Source organism: Thrips palmi, unplaced genomic scaffold, assembly GCF_012932325.1.
Source record: "Thrips palmi isolate BJ-2018 unplaced genomic scaffold, TpBJ-2018v1 HiC_scaffold_12, whole genome shotgun sequence".
Taxonomy (NCBI): Eukaryota; Metazoa; Arthropoda; class Insecta; order Thysanoptera; family Thripidae; genus Thrips; species Thrips palmi.
This window is the reverse complement of record NW_023144623.1, coordinates 2,520,856-2,532,418: the sequence shown is the minus strand read 5'-3', so window position 1 is coordinate 2,532,418 and position 11,563 is coordinate 2,520,856. Positions and strand designations below refer to the sequence as shown.

The 11,563-nt window shown below is 55.0% G+C and overlaps 1 protein-coding gene, 1 long non-coding RNA gene and 1 pseudogene across 2 annotated transcripts; 1 reads left to right on the top strand and 2 right to left on the bottom strand.

Annotated features, from left to right (window-relative positions):
- Positions 1–33: 33 nt before the first annotated feature.
- On the bottom strand, positions 34–1,317 carry LOC117640437. The gene is made up of 3 exons (XM_034376941.1): positions 994–1,317; positions 640–848; positions 34–381 (listed from the first exon to the last, which is right to left on the bottom strand). The coding sequence occupies exons 1-3, from the start codon at positions 1,124–1,126 to the stop codon at positions 34–36; spliced, it is 690 nt and encodes a 229-aa protein (XP_034232832.1). The 5' UTR covers positions 1,127–1,317.
- Positions 1,318–2,079: 762 nt separating this feature from the next.
- Positions 2,080–4,666, top strand: LOC117640436 (annotated as a pseudogene).
- A 4,492-nt stretch (positions 4,667–9,158) lies between these two features.
- On the bottom strand, positions 9,159–11,517 carry LOC117640245. The gene is made up of 5 exons (XR_004587413.1): positions 11,039–11,517; positions 10,658–10,948; positions 10,392–10,567; positions 10,200–10,312; positions 9,159–10,107 (listed from the first exon to the last, which is right to left on the bottom strand). It is a non-coding gene; the product is annotated as an uncharacterized LOC117640245 (long non-coding RNA).
- Between the last annotated feature and the right edge of the window lie 46 nt (positions 11,518–11,563).

Genomic DNA, 11,563 nt, shown 5'->3' with positions numbered 1-11,563 from the left:
CCATTTCACCGCTAAGCGTTTGGTTCTGATAAGTCATTGAAGGTTCATTTTATTATTAGCTGGAGACTGTTCTCCAGAGCAACCTGCTGGTCCACCAGCAGAGAGGTGCTGGACCCCCGCTATGCACGACACGCCGTCTCGGAGAGCAGGACGATGACGCTCCTGTAGGAGGGGGCAGGGGGCGACCGACTGGCGCTGCAGCTTGGTGTTGGCCACGGTCAAGAAGGTCCTCACTAGCGATGTGTCATGCCGCCACGGTTCGTCGTAGCTTCGCGGTGGGCTCCGGTAAGACAGCGTCCAACAGCGGCGTCTACGAGCGGCGCGCGCCGTGAGGGTAGGCAACACTTTGCGCGCGCGTGCCTTGGGGTTACGCAGCGGTCCCTGCGACAATGCAAGCTGGCGGTTACGTTGACGTGATGTAGGCCGAGATGCCGACGGTCTCGTCGCTGAGCGTGGCAGGGTCAACCCTTCCTGAACTCCCCGCTGCGCAATAAAGTCAACGTGCACAGTGCACCCCGGTAAGGCAGCAGCATGCAGTAACGCCCCACAGTAGCGGTGACAAGTTTCTGTTCACGTCAACAGGGCTTCAGAAAAGAGGCAATAGATAAGACAAGGGGGAGGGAGGAGGTAGCAGCTCACCTTATCATTTTTTCGAGTCCCTTTGGAAGGCCCCCTGTCTTCGCGCTGCATCCTGCATCCGTCGCTCGCTTCATCGTGGCTACCAGTGACGTCCTGCCTCCTGGCGGACCCAGAGTGGCGGACATTGCGTCTCCAACGGCCCATGCCGTGGTTGGGCTGGATCTCGGGCTGCAGTGCGATTCTCGTCAGCACGCGCGGCGTCCAGGTGCCTTAAAAAGAAAATTGCTTCCTGGACAAATTTGTTGAGAAGGGCCTTCCCTTATGGCGCCACATCGGGCAGTCCGCACGCCTACTGCGCAGCTTGGTCCTGAAGGGCACGATGTAATGCACCCTCGCACGCCGCAACACCATTACCACACTTCGCGGGCTTGCTGAGGCAGCGTAGCGTGGTCCATGGTAGGCCTTGGAGACGACGTGGGCCATGGGCTACTGCTCCGGTGGGCAGCTGGCGTGCCTGCCACCGTGGTCGGGTGCTTGTGAAAGGCATTGCAGTGCGCGGACTGCGACCGCACGCGCGGGCTTCATCGGACAGCGCGGAATGAACCCAGCAGGACCTGCGGCTAGTCTGATGCGACGCGAAGCCTTCCTAGTTCTCTATGAGAAGGCCCTGTCAGTGGCCGGTGAACAGTGTCGTGAACTTTTTCACCACGCCTTGGTGGTGGCCATGGCAGAATGGGAGGCCTCTTCTTTCGGCGTGCAGCATACCTCCACTCTGACCTTGAACATGTGCACTCCCCAGATGAACCTTATCCTTGCCTCCGGGTGCTTCTTCAGGTGCGTCTTGGGATGAGAGGCGGCAGCACGTGCCACGGCTTGGACAGGGCGCACGGGGTCACGAAGCCCACGTGATAGAAGTGAGGGCGTTCGTCGGGTTGGCTGAGGACGACGCCGGGCCCAGTTGACAGTGGTGGTCTTTTCCCGTTAGTCTGCGACTCCAGGGTATGCGCGGGCTTGGGGCATCCCAGGGGCGGCGCCAGCCCCGCCTCCGCGAACAGCGCGGCCACCGTGCGTTCCACTAGGCGGCCGTCGCTCTCCGCCAGCGCCGACACGTAGTCTGTCACGTTGAAGTCGTTGTCGTGCCCGGACGTCGCCAGGGCGTTGGCGGCACACAGCGCGCCGAGTAGCAGCGAAGCCCACATTTTGGGGCGCGATGCATCACTCGTCTTGGTGGAAACACGGCGCAGCGCGCACCACTTTGTTGTACAACTCTTTTCCTTCCAATGTCGAACGCACACACGTGTTGACGCACTTGCTCACTCTGTTGACTTGCACGCGGCGACGCGCGGTCCGTCGGTCACTCGGCGGCCACCATCCCGGGGTGGAGGCTGTGAACGCGCTATGGACGCGGCGGGCCGACGGGCTGGACTGCAAAGGGACTTACCTCGCGAGGGCGCCAACGCCACCTTCAGGGGCTACGTCCGGTCGCTGCCCGCCCTCCACGACGACTGCCACTTCCAGCACCGCGACCAGATGAACGCGGCCACGGGCTTCCTGGACGCGTCCGCGCTGTACGGCAACTCTGAGGAGGAGGCCCGCAGCCTGCAGGCCGCCGAGGGCGGACTCGTCGTCCTGGAGAACTGCCGAATGTGCCAGACCGTGGGCTTTGGGCTGTCGACGCTGGCCTCGCTCCTCCTCCGCGAGCACAACCGCCTGGCCGTGCGCCTGGCCGCGCTCAACCCGCACTGGGACGGCGACACGCTGGTCGTCGAGGCGCGGCGCCTGGTGGCGGCGCAGCTGCAGCACATCACGTACAGCGAGTTTCTGCCCACCGCGCTCGGCGAGGTGACCATCGAGTCCTGGGACCTGGCGCCCCGCGACCGCGGCCACTACACTGGCTACTCGAGCGGCGTGCACGCGGGCGCGCTGGCCTCCGTCGGCGTGGCCGCCATGCACGCGTTTCGGTCCATGGTGCCGGCCGCCCTGGTCAGCAACACGACGAGCCCCGGCCGCATAGACGCGCTCAACGAGCAGCGCTTCACCAGGATGGTGCAGGCCGTGACGGGTCCCCCGCGCTGCAGCCCAGCCTGCGCATGCCCGGCCAGCAGCGCGCCGACAGCCACCAATACATGGATCCCGCCGCATTTCTGCTGCACCGCGGCCGCGACCACGGTCTGGCGGCCTACCCGAACTGGCTCAGCTTCTGCACCCAGGGCGTGCCGCTCACGGACCCCGTCGACTTCTCCTTGCTGTCATCCCGACCTGGACTCTTCACTGAGGACCGCATTCAGAAGCTCAAGTCCGCCTACAGGGACGTGCTCGACGTGGACCTCCTGGCCGGCGCCACGCTGGAGACCCCCGCCCAGGGGGCTGTGATGGGCCCCACCCTGGGCTGCCTGCTGACGGATCAGTTCTCCGTCCTGTGCGGGCGGGCGACAGGTTCTGGTACGAAAACGACATCCCGCCGTCCTCCTTCTCGCGAGCGCAACTCGACGAAATCCGGCGCGTGACCCTGGGCGGCGTCATCTGCTCCCACACTCCGGATCTGTCGGAGCTGCAGCCGCAGGCCTTCGTCCGCGAGGACTCCCACGTGAACGTGTGCATCGCCTGCGGCCTGCAGCTCTCGCTGCAGCTATCCTCGGCCTGGAAGGAACATCCCCGAGAGCCTGGTGCGCGAGGCGGTGCAGCGCGCCGAGAAGGGGCTCACGGCGCGCCAGCAGTTCGAGTACCGCACGTGGGCCGACAAGGGAGGCATCGACCCCAAGTCCTCGCAGGGCACGGCGACCGCCTTCTCCAAGGCCAACAAGGAGGCCCAGCACATGGCCAACTCGTCCCTGCTGTTGGAGTACGCTTCCGAGGAGCTGCTCAACTCCCTGACGAGCTCTAGCCCCGTCTAGCCCGGCTACCGGCAGCAGCCTCCAGCGCCGCCAGATCATCGAGCCTCATCGGCTTCACGAGGGACGACATCCTCAGCGGAGACGGACTGCAGGACATCGACGTGCGCCCGTTCGTGGGCAAGCCCCAGATGACCTTCGACGACCGCATGTGCGCGCGCCGGGCCCGTCGCGAACGACACGCAGCCCTGCGACCCCACGTCGCCCTTCAGGACCAGGACCTTCAGCGGGCACTGCAACAACCTGCGCAAGCCGAGCCTGGGCAAGAGCCTGAGCACGTTCAACCGGCTGATGCCGCCCGCCTACGAGAACGGCGTGTCGCGGCCCCGCCTCACGTCCGTGACCGGCACGCCGCTGCCCTCGCCGCGACTCGTGTCCACCATGATCCACGCCGACATCAGCAACCTGCACACGCGCTACTCGCTCATGGTCATGCAGTTCGCCCAGAACCTCGACAACGACCTCACCTTTACCCCCGTGCACCGAGGCTACTTCGCGTCCATCCCCTACTGCCGGTCCTGCGACTCGGCCCGCACCGTGCACCCCGAGTGCATGCCCATCGCGGTGCCGCTGGGCGACCACTCCTTCCCGCCGGCCAACCAAAGCACCCACGAGAGGCTGTGCTTCCCCTTTATGCGCTCGCTGCCCGGCCAGCAGCACCTCGGGCGCGCGACCAGATCAACCATAACATGACCTTCCGGGACGGCAGCATGGCGGCGACCAGGCCTGCCTCGGCAGGGACCTGCGCGCCTTCGGCGGCGGCCGCCTCAACGTCACGCTGCACCCCGTGCGCGGCAAGGACCTCATGTCCCAGAGCCCCCTGCACCCAGAGTGCCGCGCGCCCTCCGGGTACTGCTTCATCGTCGGCGAGCAGCCCGGACTCACGGCCATCCACACCGTGTTCATGAGGGAGCACAACCACCTGGCGGACGGCCTGCGCGCCGTCAACCCGCACTGGGACGACGACCACCTGTACCACCACGCTCAGCGCATCCTGGGTGGCGCCATCCAGCACATGGCCTTCAACGAGTTCCTGTCGCGCCTTCCGCATCGGGCACTCACTGCTGCGGCCACACATCCGCCGCATGAGCCCCACCTACAAGCCCATCGACCCGCCCCTGCTGCCGCGCGACGGCTTCTTCAACCCGGACTCCATCTATCAAACCATGGTTTCACCGCCCATCTTTTGCACCTGAGCGCCGCCGGTCCGCAACACACCAGCGTGCATTTGGCACCCGCCTCTCAGGCGCTGCAGGCGCTTCACTTCACAACTATCATTGTTCAAGGTGTAAATTTTGTTTAGATGGCTCCTCCGACGCGACGTCCAGATGCCCCGCTGCACACGCACGCGCGTTGTGGCCGCCCCCAGTCATTATTCGTACTCGGGCCAACAAAACCCCGCTAGTAGCACCAGGGAAACCCCTTCACGCCTCCGTCTCTACCTTCCGCTGCCGCTGCCAAGCTGGCTGAAATTGCAACGGACCAGCTAAGTTTGCGAAATGCCGCCGCCGCCCCGGCCTTCAATGCGCCGATGGTGCGATGGTGCCGGCGCCTAACACGAAGGCGATTCTAGGTGTAAGAGCTAGCAGGCGGAGGAGCGGGTAAAACAGTTGGATGATAAATTCATCTCTAGATCGAGGTATCGAGCCCTTGTCGCTGCTTTCTCAACAATAGCAAGAATAAAAATTAACAAGAACCATCGAACAGCGGGCGCATCGATCCAACCTAACAATAGACGGACGTATTCGTCAAATATGGATGCCTGGGGAAGCAGGGGAAGCAGGGTCAGTCAAAGCCTCATGGCACACGAATGCCGCGCCTTCGTGTCGGTAAATACAATTTTATTTGACGTGTAACGTAGCTGGTGTGAAAATGTGCGGGTGAAATTACTACTATTCTTTCTTATTGCAGACTGAACTTGCTCGTCTTCAAAGGGAGCGAGATAGGTTTTTACGGGAAACCGATCATAAGATTAGAATGATGAGACAGCTTCTTCTCGTGCTACCGGATGAGCCAAGGATAACGTTGGCACCTCCACTTCCTACCATCGAAGGGCCGTCGAGGCCTCCATTTTCGGACGACGAGTTGACGCCGCTCCAGCAACCCAGAACACCTTCCACCAGAGGTATGCGTTGCAAACGAAGCACAGAGGACAGTTTTCCCCTTCAACGCTGGCGTATGAACGCCCCTTCAAATTGACCAGCGAACAATGACAGCACTTGCCGGACGTTTCGCACACTTCGCGTGAAGGGGGTGGGCGGCAGTTCCTTGTCCGCTTCGCCCAAGGGACAGGAGGGAGGAGCAGTGAGGCTTTTTGTCCCGTTTTCCATCGAGTCGCTAATAGCAATAGCATTACTAGTTCTTGCGAGCGCCTGGTGGGTAGGCAGCCACGTTGGCACATCCGTCGAGCGGGATGGCCCATGCTGCGAACCGGCAGGCGCTCAGTTCTACCTAGCATCGCCGCGGTCGAGTGCGCTGGGCCGCGGGCGCCCTGGCAAATGTGTAATTGATCCATCTCGTTCCGTACACACCTTTCCGTGCTCATATGGAAAAGGAATTTGAGCGATCTGTACTCAGATAGAAATCACTACGGAGAGACTTGTATTCCCTTCCATGCTCACAGGCCGACCTTAAGGGAAGTCGGTTGTTTGGCACATGGAGGCAGCGGCTAAAGCGCTTACCGACAGAACCAGGTGTTTCAAAAGCCCCGTGGAAGTTTGGAGGTATTCAAGCCGCGAACCACAGAGCGGCAAATGTTTCCGAATCTAGCGACATCTTCCGAGGTGATTTGACTGACGGCCGATAGACGACGCTGGCGCCACCTGTGACAGGTGTGACGTGAGGGTTGACCGGACCAGCCGAGCGCAACCAGAGCTACGAGGGGGAAGGGTACGTCACCCAGCTGCACTAGTGGACGAGTGGCAACCCATGATCGCTCGGGCGCCCGCCGGCCAGCGCATGGGCAAGCCCGCCCGCAGGACGGCGAGCGGGTGGCATACCTTTAAACGTCTACGGGGCTTTTGAAACACCTAGTGCAAGGTGAACACGGCTCCTTCTGCCTGAGCCCCGAACTTGTTTTTTTTTGTTTGTGCAGGTCCGCGGCGAACAATCCACCACATCCCGAACTACAGATTCTAGCGTCTTCTCGCCGTGCCCCACACAAGCCACCTCTACTTGAAGAGTCGGGAATGTTCCTTGCATCCGTCTGTCAGTTTTGACTCTATCTTACGGGAATAAACGCATTAACATTCGCTCAAATGGGACAAGATTCGGTTAGCCTCAACCACGCAAAATGTGTTTCGCCTTTGGCAACAGAGAGAGGAACGTCACATCGGAATATGGGATCGGGGTGCACCTCTTTGCCCCTCACCAGCCTCTTTTGTAGAGCCGAACAGGGTAACGTATCGTCGCCTCATCCATCCGGTGATTTGGACCGAGGCCCACCACTACCACGGGATAGAGTCGCTATGTGTCATGCTGTCATTCGTCCAGCCATCTGGTCATCTGCAATCTTATTCCGAAAGTCGTTTCGGCGCTGTCACGCACTTGTAGGGCGTACCGTTGCCCTCATGTCTCCGAGAGCACCGCGTTGCTCATGACCTCACCGGTAAAACTGAAGCGTAGGTGTATGCTTGGTTCAAGCATAGACTTGATGCTAGAGCGTAGAGACGAAATTCCTCCATGCATTTAGATAGGCGGGATAGGGGCAATATGGAGAACTATGCTTGAACCCGAGCGTAGTTCTACTACGCTTGAAGAAAGGCGTAAAACTACGATTGAGTTCTACCAGTGCTGTAGCGCTTGTAGCGCCTACCTCGCAGGCGCTTTAGGCCTGGGAAACCCAGACCGTGTGCATAGCACTGCATGCGGCGTAGTCGCGCTGCCCTAGGCCGCTGTCAAGGGCGTGCAACTGATCCTCCCAACCTGGATTACCGGGCAACCTTTCCATGTGTTTGTCGTCGAGCCGCGGGAGCCGGCAGCTGGACCGGGACAGCCCCGGCGCGGCAGGGCGTCCGCCCAGGGCTGGCCGCCCCGCTCTAGGGCAGGGCCATGAGCAAGCGGGCGTGCGTGTGGCAATACAGGGCGGGCAGCCGCATTCTGCGGACTAAGGGCCCCCTGTGTTGCCCATCAACCTCACTAAGTAAAAGTGAGAAGATCATGCTTGACGGAGCCTTTTGTTGAACGTCCATCCTTAAACCTTAAACTGCGCCGGGGCGGGGCAGTGCGGGCCGGTGTGCCCTCTCAGCAGCTTCGCCGGCCCTCTTCCCCCGCGCGGGGGCCCCCTTTTCGTTTTCAGCCGTTCCCCTTGTCGCGGCCCCCCGTCGCCCTAAGGGCAGTCAGTCGTTCCGGTCGGTGATTTTCCAGCGCCCAAACGTCACTCCGGTGCGTGCCTTTCCGTGCTGCCGCCTCGCGGTCCGCCGTCACCCTCGTCGCAATCCGGCGCGGGTTGCCGAGGGCTGGCCTGCCCTGCAGTTCGGTGCACCGTCGGGCTCACGCCCTCGCGTCCTCCATGTCCATCCTCGCATCCTCTCTGCGTTGCCCATGCCGGTCCCGCGCCCTCCCTTTGAGAGGAGGGGCATTCCCCCTACCTCCCCCTCCATCCAACCCCCGAGCGCGCCCGTACTCTCTCCCTACAGCCTGTCTCTCGCGTTCCCAGCGAAGGCAGTCGCTCCGGCTGGTGATTTTACAGCTTTCTGATCCCTTCCGCTTCTTTGAGTCTACACGCCGAGGACACCTATGCTGACCCGACCTCTGGGCCGTGGTCCATGCCTCCGGCCGGCGCGGCGACCGCACCCCAGCCGTGTGTGGTACAACGCACCGTCGGGTACGCACACTTTTGTCCTCCTTCTCCACATCGTGCCCTTTTCGCCTGCAAAAATGCAAACTGCAAAAATCTGGGCACAGGCCAGCTGAAACCTTAGAGTCTTATTGCATTTTTAACGCAATAATTTTTCATTGCTCCTAATGATGCGGTTATTTGAAGGAATCACATTAGCCTTCTTATCGCTGCTAATTTTATGAAACTTATCACATTAGAAATATCAGTGTATTAGTTTGAGCAATATTGTAAGTTGTGTCTCCAATAATTTCTTTGTCAAAGTGCAATCAAATTTCAACTAGAGTATCTCCTATGGTAGTTTCGTGTTTCTCTGTGTATTTTAATATTAAAAATGTGTATTTAAGTATCACACTTGTGCAACTCTTTAGCAGCAATTATGGATCCTTTTTTGCACGTTTAGGAATGAACATTAGACTTTTAGATCCTCTTTTTAATACTTTAAGGCCTATGATCTTACTCGGCAAGTGTACTGCAGCCTGGAGTGCATCTAGTGACGCTGGGTGGAGTCAACCATTTACTCAGTTGGGTGTCTTGTGTAGTGTATTCACCTGTCAATTTGTTGGATCAAAGAAAGGTGAAGTGCTATGAAATATCAGATAAGTGTTTCATTTGTTCAGACCACCTTTGATTGTGAGTAAATCTACACTGCATTTTCCAAAACTGAACTTTTTATCGAGTAGTTTCCTAAATCAATAAGTAATTTCAGATAATTTTCATCAAGAATAAAAATAAAAAGTTATACAAGGTCGATTGGAATTCTTTACTTGAAACAATCAACATCCAACACTAATAACACAGCAGAGAAGGAAAAGCAATTGATTTTAAATGGGTCAAACATCAAATGAATATCAGTGAGAGAAACGAAGAATTTATGCAATCAATAACAGGAATGCAGGAACAACAGAACTAGGACTCGATAGTGACAATACAAATACTTGAAAAAATAATAATAGAGGCAGTTACACGGAGCTAAGAAGTAACATTTGAAAATGGCCCACAATCACAAAGAAATCATCACAGCCTCCAATACAAAACAGGTTTCTTAAATGGATAGGTTAGAAAAAAACACGGAAAAGACCACGGAAAATGTTAGGTCAATTAACTACCCGGAAGGTTTGTACTTTTCCCACCTTAGTACAGTGAAGGTACAGGAATTCTGTACCCACTTCCGTACTATGGTACAGCAACACTACAGACAGTCTGTGTACGGAAAGTTTCCGTTATTTCCATGATATCCTACGGAGGGGCTGGAGACCTTCGCAGCCCAGCATCCAATGAATATTGGCATGCACTACGGGATGGAAAATGAGCATGCGTTTAAACACCAATCGATTGCCCGACAAAAATACATGCATTAAATTAAAGTACGATCGACTCCGGAACATTGCTAGAATGCACTGAGAACACAAGACATGCAAGTTAACATTTGAAGTGTTCCTAATTCACCTATTTGTAATGTCCTCTGCCTGACCTATTCCACTGCTGTACTTCTCGGATGAAACGTAGAAATGTTCCAAAGACGACGACAAGATGAATGTGCAGGGATGTGAGGGACATTGTAACTTCAGATGACTCAGGAAGTCTCGCAGGGCACTTAAGAAAAACCATCATCAAGATTTTCAAGAGCTTTTCAGCTTATATTTGCACCATGCATTGACTTGAATGCTTTTGTTTTCTTTGTTGGATGTTCCACACTGCTTGCTTGTGTACTTCTTGCACTGCCTGCCTGCCTGCCTGCCTGCCTGCCTGACGGTCTTCAAAGAAAGTCTCTCCAGTTTAGTACGTCGGGATTGTGTCCTGAAAAAGAAAAAGAAACAGAATAAAAAGAGATATAATGTATTCTCCATTTTTCTTTTCCTTAATGTATTTTAAGTTATTACTATAATTACCATTTCTTGAATGGGATGTGTTGGAACCAAACGTACACACCTAGCTGCAGTGTGTCATAAAACATGACAATTGTGCCCCTAAGTAACATGTCCGTCCATTTTAATAGAAGTGTCTGGGGAAAAAATTAACAAGTACTTATTAGAATGCTTGTGAAATATTTCAATCCAGAGGATTATGGGTTTTAAACTTACCCTTGCCCACAGTTTTGCTTTCAACAATTCGCTTGTGGTTAAAACCTTTGACTGAATAAATTCAGAAACTTTGAAGCCAATGTCATTGATTAAGGTTTGCTTGCACCATGCCAATATCTGCAGGACAACCTTTCTGCATTTACAACAGAAGCACTTTTTTCAAAAGGCAAATCACTCTGCAGAGAGTCAAAAACATAGCAAATTTTCAGCATTAAAACTTAATACCTAAATCTGCAAAATAAGGTAATGAGAAAAAAACAACGTACCTTGAGAGCTTTTATGTAATGGCACAACACTTTGACTGGAACATACTTGATTGGTTTGTATGATGTAAGATAAAAACTGCTTTTGCTTTGCTACCACTTCCCTCTCCTACTTTCAAAATGTGTGTGATCACACAACTGCGTAGGTACCAGCGAGCCTGTCTTCTTGTCCGCCTCCCTTGCCAGCCAGCAATCCATTCAGTCTATGTCTTATAGATCATTTGCTTTTGCCTGATTGATTATATGAAGAGCAGGCATTTAAGATCCAAAATGTTTGGCAAGAGTAAAGACATCCTTCGGGCAAAAATAAAAAAACATGCACTAAAAAAGAAAAACAGTAGAGTCGACTTTTGGAATTCTTCACAACACATTAAAATAAATTACCTGGCAAGCACTCTCTTAAGGAAACAATTATTGCATTTCAACATTATAATTTAGGAAAGAATAAAATCACAAAGCTAAAGGATCATTTTTCTTCTGCTGATTGAGGCCAAGGCTGGCCAAGGCATTCAAAACCACATTTTTGATGAAAAATATAACCCAAAACTCACTGTAAAGAGAAAGGAGGCAATCAACAACAAAACTGATGTTTGAAATGTCTCATCTCAAATATTAGTAACTTACCATGCTAGCTTATCACCTCTCATGGAAACAGTTGTTGTATACCAACATCATAATAAGGGGAACTTTATTATAGCTGTTAGGCCTAACAGCGTCAATGCTGATGATGATGAGTCAATGAACACCAATGAATTAATCTCAATCGGGTGTCATGACTGATCAATCATGAATGTAATTGAGGCCTAGGCAATGATTACGCAGGTCGAAGAAAACTGATGAAATCGTTGATAAAAAAGATGACACACCATACACTGTAAAAAGAAAGAAAGCAATCAACAAAACGGATGA

Coding starts and splice junctions, on each gene's coding strand:
- LOC117640437 (XM_034376941.1), bottom strand. CDS start 1,126: ATGCCTTTCACAAGCACCCGACCACGGTGGCAGGCACGCCAGCTGCCC. Junction 849..993: donor CAGCAAGCCCGCGAAGTGTG/GTAATGGTGTTG, acceptor TTTCTTTTTAAG/GCACCTGGACGCCGCGCGTG. Junction 382..639: donor GGACTCGAAAAAATGATAAG/GTGAGCTGCTAC, acceptor GCATTGTCGCAG/GGACCGCTGCGTAACCCCAA.